General features: G+C 47.9%; 6 protein-coding genes across 9 annotated transcripts; 2 read left to right on the forward strand and 4 right to left on the reverse strand.

Annotated features, from left to right (window-relative positions):
* Positions 1 to 743: 743 nt before the first annotated feature.
* Positions 744 to 3000, reverse strand: FOIG_16121 (uncharacterized protein). 3 transcript variants are annotated; one of them, XM_031217547.1, is made up of 3 exons: positions 2630 to 2743; positions 2280 to 2562; positions 744 to 2201 (listed from the first exon to the last, which is right to left on the reverse strand). In XM_031217547.1, exons 1-3 carry the CDS (start codon positions 2730 to 2732, stop codon positions 998 to 1000), a joined length of 1590 nt encoding a protein of 529 aa, XP_031052746.1. In that variant the 5' UTR covers positions 2733 to 2743; the 3' UTR covers positions 744 to 997. The 3 variants fall into 3 exon arrangements, with proteins under 3 accessions (XP_031052746.1, XP_031052747.1, XP_031052748.1); XM_031217548.1 differs by having other exon boundaries at positions 2280 to 3000; XM_031217549.1 differs by having other exon boundaries at positions 744 to 2562.
* A 471-nt stretch (positions 3001 to 3471) lies between these two features.
* Positions 3472 to 4296, forward strand: FOIG_16122 (uncharacterized protein). The gene is made up of 2 exons (XM_031217550.1): positions 3472 to 3512; positions 3561 to 4296. The coding sequence occupies exons 1-2, from the start codon at positions 3503 to 3505 to the stop codon at positions 4154 to 4156; spliced, it is 606 nt and encodes a 201-aa protein (XP_031052749.1). The 5' UTR covers positions 3472 to 3502; the 3' UTR covers positions 4157 to 4296.
* A 750-nt stretch (positions 4297 to 5046) lies between these two features.
* Positions 5047 to 5881, forward strand: FOIG_16123 (uncharacterized protein). Its single transcript, XM_031217551.1, has 2 exons — positions 5047 to 5318; positions 5387 to 5881. Exons 1-2 carry the CDS (start codon positions 5162 to 5164, stop codon positions 5680 to 5682), a joined length of 453 nt encoding a protein of 150 aa, XP_031052750.1. The 5' UTR covers positions 5047 to 5161; the 3' UTR covers positions 5683 to 5881.
* A 711-nt stretch (positions 5882 to 6592) lies between these two features.
* Positions 6593 to 7457, reverse strand: FOIG_16124 (uncharacterized protein; the record flags this gene model as incomplete). The annotated part of the gene is made up of 1 exon (XM_031217552.1): positions 6593 to 7457. Exon 1 carries the CDS (start codon positions 7355 to 7357, stop codon positions 6593 to 6595), a length of 765 nt encoding a protein of 254 aa, XP_031052751.1. The 5' UTR covers positions 7358 to 7457.
* A 362-nt stretch (positions 7458 to 7819) lies between these two features.
* On the reverse strand, positions 7820 to 8950 carry FOIG_16125 (uncharacterized protein). Of its 2 annotated transcripts, none has more exons than XM_031217554.1 (2): positions 8759 to 8950; positions 7820 to 8685 (listed from the first exon to the last, which is right to left on the reverse strand). In XM_031217554.1, the coding sequence occupies exon 2, from the start codon at positions 8275 to 8277 to the stop codon at positions 7879 to 7881; it is 399 nt and encodes a 132-aa protein (XP_031052753.1). In that variant the 5' UTR covers positions 8278 to 8685; positions 8759 to 8950; the 3' UTR covers positions 7820 to 7878. The 2 variants fall into 2 exon arrangements, with proteins under 2 accessions (XP_031052753.1, XP_031052752.1); XM_031217553.1 differs by having other exon boundaries at positions 7820 to 8489; positions 8550 to 8950.
* Positions 8951 to 9098: 148 nt separating this feature from the next.
* Positions 9099 to 9706, reverse strand: FOIG_16126 (uncharacterized protein; the record flags this gene model as incomplete). The annotated part of the gene is made up of 2 exons (XM_031217555.1): positions 9099 to 9176; positions 9257 to 9706. The coding sequence occupies one exon, from the start codon at positions 9704 to 9706 to the stop codon at positions 9260 to 9262; it is 447 nt and encodes a 148-aa protein (XP_031052754.1). The 3' UTR covers positions 9099 to 9176; positions 9257 to 9259.
* Positions 9707 to 11269: the final 1563 nt, after the last annotated feature.

Here is an 11269-nt window from a genome sequence, read left to right on the forward strand (position 1 = left end):
ATAAACGGCGGGATCGATTGACCTTCTGCATTAATCGCCTCGATCGCAGTAATCCATTCACGATTTCCAGGCTGGACTTTCTTTGGCATCCCTTGCCTTTCTGAGCTTGTAACGACCATTCCGGGCTCAATCATACCCATCATAAAGCCGGTCTCATCAAAATTCCACATATCATCTAATTGGATACCGTATTTCGCGACTGTATTCTCTACGAGGCGAAACCAGTCACGAATAATAGTAGGATCTTCGCATTTAGCTCTCTGATAGTTATATCTCCGAAATCGACGTGTCTTGAGCTCTGGTTGCCGTTGGATAAAGTTATGAACCCAGCGTATGCCAACGGGTGATACATCGCGGTCGGCAAGTAGAGAATTAGCCATTTTTTCCACAAAATCGCGGCGCGGGGGAAATCCTCGCGAATCTAGGTCAAGGACGAATTGAACTATTATCTGCTCCTCAAGATCAGATAGATTCCGTGATTTAGTGGTGATATCATGCTTTGATTGAATTCCCTGCCGGCGGCGATTTAAGGTACGGTAATTGACTTGATATATACTTGCGGCCTTCCGGCCACTTAATTTTGGGTCATTTTGGAGAGCCTGGAGGGCAAGAAGGATCCTAGCCTCATATAAAGACTCTGACATGTTGGGTGGTTGAGAATTATCTGATCAAATAGTGATAATATAAGGTGAGGGATTTTTGGGACACTCGCTTATCTGGGACACTCGCTTATCAAACACGTTACCGGATCGTGATGGCGATTATAACTACGAGATTGATATTCTATGTGTGACTGTAACTCTTGGTGCCGACCAAAACCCCTGTGAAGTCTGATCAAATAGCCACATGAGGAATATTAACCTAGAGGGCACAAGGTCTTCGTTAGGTTTTGGGTAGTTACTAGCTTCTGTCTTGTTATTACCACTATGACCCTTCTACCAGCCTTTTTACCGTTCTGCCATGATCCACTGATCCTTGCTTATGCAACATACATCCCCTATTGCGACTTCTTCGCTCGAGAACGACTAAATACGGCGAGTACGCCGCATGCTAAGCAGAGAGCGCCGCTGGAGGCGACAATATAGAACAAGAGAGCAATGGCTTTACATGTTGCGTTAGCGCCATATGCTATCATGCTATGAGCCTCATCTCCTCCCCCCGTATCCCGCGAGACGCCTGCAAGTGCCTCGCGCAGGTCTCCTTCATCATAATCGAATGACCCAAGAGCCGACTTTAGCAACGACATGCCGCGGTTTTCATAGACAGCACCTGCAATGATCAATGCCATAGAGATACCACCCATCAGGCTCATGTTCAGAAGCGCAGCGCCTTCAATTCGATCTCGGAGGTCTTTGTGAATCCGGTTCGAGATGGCGTTGCTGTGCTGAAAGTGTAGGCCAAGTCCCACGCCCACTAGAGCTGTGAGGCCCATAACCTTACTTTCGGAAACATTTGGTGCAAGAGTAGTAGCAAGGGCTGTTGCCGATCCGAGTGTGATGGCACCGCCAGCGAGGTAGATTAAACCGTAGTGCTTCACTCTTGGCAGACAAGCAGCGATGATGACCACGGTGACGATGAAAGGGAGAACAAAAGGTAAGAGACGCACGGTTTGTTGTAGCGCACTCAGCCCCTTGGAGAAGGCATAGAACAGTGGCATATAGTAGAGCATGATGGCGTAGGTAGCACCGGCGCAACCTGATGCTACCCATAGAGGTATCATATGACGCCGAGCCATGATTTTGAAGGGGACCACCTGATGACGAGGCCGCTTCTGGTAACTGCGGAGCTGTTGAACAACCCAAGCTGCAAGAACAACAGCGAACGTAGTCCAGATGGCGATACAGGGCGCCGAGCTCCATTTCCATACCGGGCCGGAGAAGGTGGCCGCGATGGCGAAGAGTACGGTTGTCGCTACTTGAAGGACGATCCCCAAGATGTCAATATCAGCAAGGCGATCTCGCAGAGGAAGATTATTGGTTTCGGGTCTGCCTGGCACAAAATTCAGGGCGCAGATGATGGCAAGGCCCAGGAAAGGTAGATTGATGAAGAAAGCCCAACGCCAGGTCGTGGCAGAGCTCTGCACAAAGGCGCTGCCTACTGGGCCTCCTACTACAAGGCCAATGGCCCACAACCCACTCATGATGCCATAAAGAAGAGGACTTTGACTGTCGGTCGCATACATGGCAAAGTATGATATGGCACTGCAATGAACATTCAGCATGCGCCACGTGGGACGGGAAACAACGGAACGAAATGGAGAGGACTAAGCTCTCACTCACCAGTTCTGGCAGATTGAGCCTCCAATCCCCATGATCGCTCGGCCAGCGATGACCGTGGAGATGTTGCCCGCCACGCCCGCCAGGGTCGCTCCAACAAAAAATATAGCGATGCTGATGATATACACGTAACGTATATTGAAAACATCGATGACGTTACGAGCAAAGGCCAATGTAGCAAAGTTGGCAAGGGAGTAAGAGAGTCCAATCCAAGGAAGAAACTCGATATGACCGAATGCCTCGTAAAGCTGTGGTTGGATGTTGGCAACGTTACTTACGTCGAACCCTGGCATGACGGTGATTAGCATTACTGATCAGCTAGCTCCCTTGGCTAAACACTTTAGGTAACATACCGTTGATGATGCAAGTTATGTAAATGGTAAGAATGGTTCCTAGTCCTATTCCAGCTTGAGGCTCGGGTGGTTGTGAATAGGAGGAACATGGCATTCTCGTCATTTTGATGTGAGCCTCGAGATGATATGCTGTCTGTTGAGCACCTTTGGACCGCACTCTTGACTTCAAAATGGTAAGAGAAAAGGGTTTTGAACAAGTAACCACACTATTTTCTTATATGGTGGGGAGGCCCAGGTGGAAGTGATAGTGGTGCTGTTTGATGCGTCCTACATCGGCTTGCCACTTTCCATTGATGTGATGGACGGTCTCAATGCTAAGTGGATCTATTGGGCTGTTTGGTAATTTATTAGAACCTGGGTTTGGTTAAAGCCCTGTCGTGGGATCTGATAGGTTGAGATGTTTCGTTATCTCAGTGTTTCTAGAGGCCGTGAACGTCCGCCTCGACGTTAGTTTCGGAGGACGTTTTCCTTACCTAGCGTTCTTGGCTAAAAGCGAGGCGTGTCGTGAGTTCATTACATGCCCAAGCAAGAAGTCACTTATCCATAGGTGAAAGTGTCCGGGTTCGGACTGGCTACTTGTGGACATTCCGTTGAGGACGTGCTATCCCGTAGACTGTACTCCGTGGAGACTCCAGCAGTAGGGGATATACTGACAGGCGAACCTACGCAGACAGCCAGAAAATATAGAAAGGTGAAGGGAAGAAAACAGAAAGAGAAGCGGGAAGAAAGGGAAGCAAGGAACACATGCTATCTCCTTATTTGGCTGCTTCGCTGATCATATATGTACAAAGCTCCGCTGAATGCATGCATTCCCCCTTCTAACGTGTCTTTCCATTTGCATACTCAGCTACAGCCCTTTCCATTCTGACTCACATGCATAAAGGTAAGTCTTCAGAGAAACCTGGCTCACTCCCTTGCTGAATGATTCAAGTTGTATCAATGCCTACGATAGATGAAGAGTTAGGGGTAGTCAGCCCTCGCTCGGTATTCATTGTTCGACTAGTCGTGCGTTTTTACAATGGCCTTCTACTCTTTGTAGCTTGGTTAGCGATTTTGTCTCTAGGGATGACAATCTTTGGCCTATCCCAACCGGACAGCTTGAGTGGCCTCGAGTTCACGGCAGCAGCTCTACTTACCAGTACCGCAATCACCGCGGTCGCCGCAGTCGCCATCACCACCATGCTTCAATTCAATTTCCGGTCGATGAAGGGTCAATACGAGAGACTGGATCTTATAATGTCTTGGGTGCCTTTGTTCTTGTTTGATGTCGTCATACTGCAAGCCATGGCGGGCTTGTTGCTTTGGCATACCAACAACTTCCCAAGCGGAGTCGTCGTGTTCTTCGCTTTCGAAGTACTGGTCTTGCTCATCGCTATGATCATAGCCTCTATTTGGGCTAGGAGAAAGATCAAATCGCTGGTCGGCATGGCCCACCTGAACACTGATGATACCGAAGGGATGGACTGGAACGATGGACCTTGTACTCCATACCAAGATGGATGCTCATGCTCCCCTCATCAGCCTTAGGTAAGGAGTGAGTTCATATGCTAGTCATACCGGGAAGAAACAGACTGGACTCGCTGGTTCGAACGTGGATCGCGGATTCTCAGATGCGAAGAGCACGAGCGGAGTTGTAAATTGCCAGATCTTAGACGTTTGAATAGGCAACTGACCTCGGGAGACATGTAGAATAGAGGTATACTCGGCTTCAATACAAGCTCTCTCACTATCTCTTTTCAAAGGACAAGTGTGTGAATGGCTGTGCGACAAACGCTACATTACAGTAATCCCCGAATAACACAGGAGCCTACAGCATATGATGTAGATGAGAAATATTGCCTGCAAACGTATCTCATATGAATGAAATAGTAAGTTGCATCATAGCTATATCTCTCTATCTGAATAGCCTTTGCTGAAACCCAGCATGCAGTTGAGCGACAAGACTTCAAGTTCAACAACGATGCTACGACCCAGTCTGTAGAGCACTACAGCACAAAGGTACTGTAATCAAAGTTCGAGTTATGATGCATTAACGTTTACAATATTAATTGGCAATGGGCTTGCCCTCGTCCGCCATAAGCTTCAATCCCAAGATAAGGCCAAGCTTGTAGGCTAAGGGTTGCGGATGCGCACCAGTCGTTCCTGACCAAGAATGACTGGTGGAAGGAGAATTATACACCGAGAGGTTGAAATCGGACCCCGGACTTACTCTATCGCATCGCGGGGTAGAATACAGACGGGGTGTTCGCGGGCAAAGGCTAGAAATCGCAGCAAGTGTACCGGGAGCGAACAGCTCTTTCGGACAGCCGAAGCGGGATTATCTTAAAGGATGATTTAGGTTCAGTCCACAGAACGCCCTCTATTATCCAGTCAGCCCTCTCTATAATTTCTTGCTTGGATTGGCTTGAAAGGTGACAAGTTGATTGAATTTCTGCTACCTAGGTCTACGTCTGCTCAAACCTGTCACTGCCGTTTCTGTTGTTACTGTTGTCGCTGCTGCTGTTGTCCTTGCCAATTACACTCAGTTCGATCATGAATCATTTCCGGGCTACTCGACGAACCTCGGTACATTCCGGAACCGCTACTTGGATCGGAAAAGGCATATCTCTCGTCGAGAGACACTGGAAACTGCTTGCAACAGTCTACTCGGTGATTGTCTTGGGTGTCATTGTCTCATGTGGGATAACCAGTACGTTGTTTTGATCTGACTGACTTCAATAAGCGCGACCATCTTGTGGCTAATCATGGAATGGACAGTTGCCATCGAGAGGCCTTCCGACTTGGTAAAGTGGTCTTGGGGAGGATTTGACGAGCGTCCAACGACCGCCAAGTGTTATCGACAGGAACGAACGGCAACGCTTCTTGCTTTTTTTCTAGGATCCTTCGGTATCGATCAGTTCTACGCCCACCACTGGCCTCTAGCTGTGTTCAAGCTGTTAACTCTCGGTGCCGGTGGGATTTGGTGGTTTGTCGACATTGTTCTCTGGACGGTAGGTGGCGTGTATGGCACGCCTGGGTGTCCGGGCGGGAGCGAGCATTCCTGGCAGTACTAGTGGGCGGCTAGTTCGATAGGTTTCTATGTCGCTGGTATGTATCTGGAAGCCACGTATATAGAAAAAGTGTTTGGCCAGCTGAGTCGGTAGTGACCAGTTATGCTATACTGTACAGTAAAGATTAAAATCGAATGTCCCTCCTTGACAGTCATTGGTTTATACCGTATAGACGTTTTGGACTGTGTTTTATTGCTTCCAAGTATTTCATACCTAGTGGCACGGTATCTACATACTCACCTGCTGATGGCGTACGTGCATGTTCAAAAAATGCAATGCGGCTTCATCGCAGATTGTCAACAACCCCTACTTTACCACCTCCAGATGCTGGTCTCCCAACGCTAGAACGAATGCTACAGTACTGTTTCGAGGGAATTGTTATTCTTCAGTTATCTCAGAATCTGGAAGCATAATAAATTCGTCTTAGTGCCAGCCAAGAGATACTCTGGCGATCGAATGCATTCCATATTGCCTATGGCTCAATTGAACGAGATTAATTACGCCATTCGTGGCAGATGTCTTCAGGCCCGTCCTCCTTAATCTACTGGGCCACACCAGCAACAGGACTGAAAGTCCTCATCTCCTTCGCTGAGGAAGTCCTGCAGGTGCTTCTCCATGTGCGTTTATCACTCGAGACAGGTTTTGTCCACGATAGTTTATAGACAAAATCAAACAGTGGTTCGCCCACTTTAGACACAAAATATCTTTCAACCTTTCAGTAAGTAAATGGCAAGATGACGACCTCGTCTGAGTTTTATCTCTAATTAATTACTTCCATAGCGACTTAGAGTCTATAGTATAGAGCAGATTGTACAGGTAGCCCCATCGTGGAGGATACAGGCGGCGCATCGACAAGATAACTGCAGATGGGTCGCTTCTGCAACCGAATGCCTGCTTAGCTGCTGCATCTTATCTACTCTTGCCGTTTCGCTGCACCATACAAGCTTTGATGTGCCGTTGACACATTTGTGTGGTTTGCAAAGGTTTTGGGGAGTTCGGGAATAAGCGATCGAATAGAGGGTAGTGGATGTTGAAGAGCTAAAGGTACGCGTCGTACAAGTGGGCGTTGAGGCCATTCTACATGCCGATCCGTTTCGACATTTCTTGCCTGGGCCCCCGGACTTCTTGGTACACCGCTGCGGTGCGAGACCATGGCTCGAGTAATGCGATGCTTGATAGAATGGTGTGATAAGCCTCTCCGCGGCTGGTTTCCCTGATGATCCTGAAATCGCCATGTGGACACCATTTGTAATTGACCGTTGTATGTTCTTGATCCCGGGTGGTCGAGTGCCGCAGGCGCATCTCCTGGCTTCAGCCGCCGATGTTTGGTGCTTCTGGTCCAGGCTGGAGCCGACACTGGTACCTCTGGTTCGCGAATAGGAGCGGGCATGAATGGTCCTGGCTCTTGGTATGCTTGATTGTGTTGTCCCTGGCCTGTCATGACCCTTTGACACATTTCTGGTTTTGGATGCAGATTCTTCTCTGAAGAGACATCCATGGATTGCAAGATAGCGGGATTGAAATACATGCTCGCGGCAGGAATCAACCCGTACTGCTGCGGCACAGTGTTGCTATAAGAAGAGAGCCCCTGGTTTCCCACAGGTTGAGCCATGCTTTGAATGCTCAGAGGGACAGGCTGATGAGTTCCGGCTTGTATGGGAAAATGGGGTGCTGTCATTGCATAGAGTCTGTCAGCTTTATCTTGGAGGCAATAGAATTGTTGACAGTATGTGCGGAATACGCAAGCATAGGAGTATGACAGTCGATACAGTTTCTTTGTGGTGCTATTGAATGGCGAAGTTATCTTGCAGTATAGCCTATTCTATCTATATGCGCAGCTGTATATATTTGACTCTAATACGATACCTATGGGACACAGAACCGTAGAGGTGTATTTTGGACGATACATGTAGCGAAGTCTTAGACGTGGGGCGGGCTCCATCCATGTGAAAGATACAGGTTGGTCCATTCTGGACGATGCGTACTGCAAACAGCAAGTTTTGGATTTCGGAAAACAACAGGATTCTACAGCAAGACTACCTGCCCTTTGAGAGATTTCCTCGACCGAGAGATCGTGGTAGTCTGGTTTGTTCTTGCCTCCAACTTGTACCGGCATCTTCAGAACTGTACTTGGGGATCTGAAAAGGCTTCGCCCTAACACCGGACATCAAGGTGCGGCACACTATGCATCGAGTGTTCCTAAGTAGTATCCTCGTCTATCTTCTCCATGCTGTGATTCCATTTGGACACTATACTAGGCCAGTGAGGTGGCAGTCTCGACGATCCCAGCACAACCAGAGGTGCCGCCTCTTGTTGGCACTCCGTTGCACTAGCCTGGCCATCAGACCGCTCAACCAGAATTCTCACGGTCTCATTGCCGAACATCACTCCTTCGAGACAATTGTATATTCTATCCTCGGACAAGCCCTTCACCATGGCGAGCGTACAGACAAAGACCAGCGCGCGGCACATGCCTATCCGGGCGATGCGTGAGGCAACAATCAGCAGGCAGTCTGATCCGAGTTTCGAACACATCCAGCGATTGAGTTCATGGATGTTTGGACGGGACGATAACCCTGTCAACAATATTTTCTGCATCCTGTCCACCTTAGCTTTGGGTAGGTCCAACCTGATCCAGTCGATCAGATCGTCCCAACGTCGCAGTGACCCTTTGACGTGGCTAGAGTATATCCTGGCAAACCTGGGCTGGGTCAACGTGCAATCTATAACCTCGAGCTTGATGCTCCTCAGCTTGTTGACGGCTGAGTATTCCAGCTTTGGGTGAAGTTGCTTCGCTTCTTGTAGAATCTCTAGAATCACCTAATTAGGCATCATCGAGCAGAAGTGACAGGTGCAAAGTGAAGACGGACCAAGTGCAATTCCAAAGTCCCTCTCGTACTCGAAACAAATCCATCCTGAGCGGGCGTCATTGTGAAATTGCCAATCTATAACGCCACAGTCTTGTAACCAGTAACTTATGAGCTCTCGTGCACCGCCAAAGGGAATCTGATAGTTTGTAAGTGATTTGAGGCACTGTGGCGGAGCATAGGTATAGGAATCGCTCTCAGAAATCGTTTACATTATATATGGGAATGTAGTAGCGTTCACTACTGCGACCAGCCGGGACATCAATAAGATGCGTCGGAAGATCCAGAGAAATCTGTGGCATGCTCTCGTGTTATCTTCTCGGGTTCCAGAGCTCTCGGGTAATGCTTTGGAGAATGAGAAGTGGAAAGAGATGATGCTACTGTCAAAGACATAAGAAAGGGAGGGTTTATTTCTTATGAAAGGGAACAGCATGTTTTGCGACAAATCAAAATCAATTCGACCATAGAAAAAAAAGGAAGAAGAAAAAAGAAAGAAAGAAAAAAAAAGGCCAATTCTAGATTTGTAAATTGAGCAATTCTGGCCACCAGCCTCTCTTTCCCAGCATGGAAAGTTGAAGCACGTATGCTCCCTCACCTATAATCGATCGAGCCAGTCCCTAAAAAGACGAACTTCACCAAGCTAACATATAGACATAACTATCTATTTTTGTGCGAAAAGAAGACCCGTCATTACTAGACCAATTACATACAGTTCAAGTCCGCCTAGGCCACGTCGTCACGGACACCGCGTCGGCATGCGCCGCTTCTCCATCTTCCTCATCGTCACTTGAGGGGATCCACAGGCAGCGGAGGTCCTCATCCTCCCCATCTTCTCGACATGGATGATTATGGGTAAACTCGATGGATATGGATATGTGATTATCCTCTTTACGATCATTCGTAGTTCTCGGCTCGACCCTGCTCTCAACGGCATGCGATAGCGAGTCGAGGGTATGACTTGTCACGGAGTCATCGATCCTGTGAATGGATTCACTACTGGGTACTTGAACGTAAAGATTTGGCGATTTATCTGGTGCCTTCACTAGCTTCTTGATCCTCTCCCATGCTTTGACTTCTTTGGTAGGGCCATACGTCTCATCCACAAGGCGGCGTCGCAGCGTTCTTTTCTTGTCAATTCTAGTGTATTCACTACGAGTCATCGATTCCTAGAGAGTTATTGATACGAACATCGCCAAACATGGCAATAATGCATATTTAAGCATTCCAAGGGATCCAAGAGGCCTTTTTCCAATTTCAGAACCTAGCTGGTCGTACAGTAAGTACTTCCCTTTTTGATATGCGACACTTTGAAGATTGGGTCTTTCGATTGAGGCGCGTCTCATCCTATTTTAGCCCCTGGATAACTGCCGTTGGTCGCAAGTCTCTCTTCGTCTGCTTCTGCGACAGGTGTAGCAGGACTTTATTCAGCATCTTGCGTTCTCTGTCCGATCTGACCAATGCATCCAGTGTAGAGCCTTCGAGACGGGAATGCTTTGGCCGGCTGGGATCACAGTACAAGTCAGTGATGGGCTTAGACACAGAGCTGTGGAATATGCATCCCCAAGTCAAGGGTGACTTTAATCTGTCACGTACGAATACTGACGATCCAGATTCACTATGGCGGTTTAAAATGCCAGTGTTTAAGTGGGGGGGAGCAGGAAATTCAGGAAGCCTACGATGACAATGAAGTCGGAAGTATTCATATACAGTATTGTAGCGCTTAGTGGTTGTTTGTAATGGTGCTCCTCTCGGTACAAGTCATCTCCACATCCTCTGTGTCCTCCTTCATATCAAAATCATCATCCGACGGCGGCCATAACACGATCGTCGGAATACACATTTCGTTATCCCTTGATGCCTCTTCATTGTCTATATCCATCGGCTCGAACTGAGCGCCAGTGTCCATCGCTTGTCCGGCCACTTGTGTATCATGTCTTCGATTAGCTTCAAATTTCTCGGTCTTCTCTTGCTGACGAAGCGTCTGAGGATTTTCTCTACGCGGAAATAGTGACTGTAGGGCAGGTGGTGACCTTACGTTCTGTTTTCGCATTAAGCCTATTATATGCATGCCAGGTTGAGAGCGGACAGGATGCGGAGGTGACAAGTTTCACATCGGCACGGCGAGCAGGGCTTAAATAGCAAACGAGTGACTTTGTTTTGGCCACATGGAACGAGACGAAGCCGACGACCTTTCTTACTTTCTAACGCTATGAGCTTGATACCGTTCATCCTGTACATGCTGCAGTCATGTTCGTCTGGTTCTGGCTTCTTCCTCCTATTCATGCCATCCATGGTCTATGTTCTGTCAGCTCTCACTCAGTATGAGTACTTGGCATAAAGACATAAGGTTGTTTCCGACATTATGAATTAGATTTTGCTAATTTCTCACATGTATTGGGACATCTACGACGACCGTCTGTGCACGCGCACTTCTCACCATACCAGATGCAGAATCAGGCTGTTCCTTAAACGGTAAGAAGCATCCCAGGTAGCGGGAGCGATTATGGAACAACGTCAGGCGCATTAGTTTTACAGTACCTAGGCCGATAAATAAATCTATTTGATCTATCGTTCCTTTCTTTCTTCTTCTACGCATCTTGTCATCTTTTTCTCTCAAGACATCCATCGAGACATCCATCGAGACATCCATCAAGACATCCATCGAGACATCCATCAAGACATCCATCGAGACATCCATCAAGACATCCATCGAGACATCCATC

This window comes from Fusarium odoratissimum, assembly GCF_000260195.1.
Source record: "Fusarium odoratissimum NRRL 54006 unplaced genomic scaffold supercont1.66, whole genome shotgun sequence".
Classification (NCBI taxonomy): Eukaryota; Fungi; Ascomycota; class Sordariomycetes; order Hypocreales; family Nectriaceae; genus Fusarium; species Fusarium odoratissimum.

What these genes read in the sequence shown, in the direction of transcription:
- FOIG_16123 (XM_031217551.1), top strand. Translation starts at nt 5,162, where the DNA reads ATGAATCATTTCCGGGCTACTCGACGAACCTCGGTACATTCCGGAACC. An exon ending in TGTCTCATGTGGGATAACCA is followed by an intron (nt 5,319 to 5,386) that starts GTACGTTGTTTT and finishes TGGAATGGACAG; the next exon opens with TTGCCATCGAGAGGCCTTCC.
- FOIG_16125 (XM_031217554.1), bottom strand. Translation starts at nt 8,277, where the DNA reads ATGCAGAAAATATTGTTGACAGGGTTATCGTCCCGTCCAAACATCCAT.
- FOIG_16121 (XM_031217547.1), bottom strand. Translation starts at nt 2,732, where the DNA reads ATGACGAGAATGCCATGTTCCTCCTATTCACAACCACCCGAGCCTCAA. An exon ending in CATAACTTGCATCATCAACG is followed by an intron (nt 2,563 to 2,629) that starts GTATGTTACCTA and finishes CCGTCATGCCAG; the next exon opens with GGTTCGACGTAAGTAACGTT. An exon ending in GGCTCAATCTGCCAGAACTG is followed by an intron (nt 2,202 to 2,279) that starts GTGAGTGAGAGC and finishes TGTTCATTGCAG; the next exon opens with TGCCATATCATACTTTGCCA.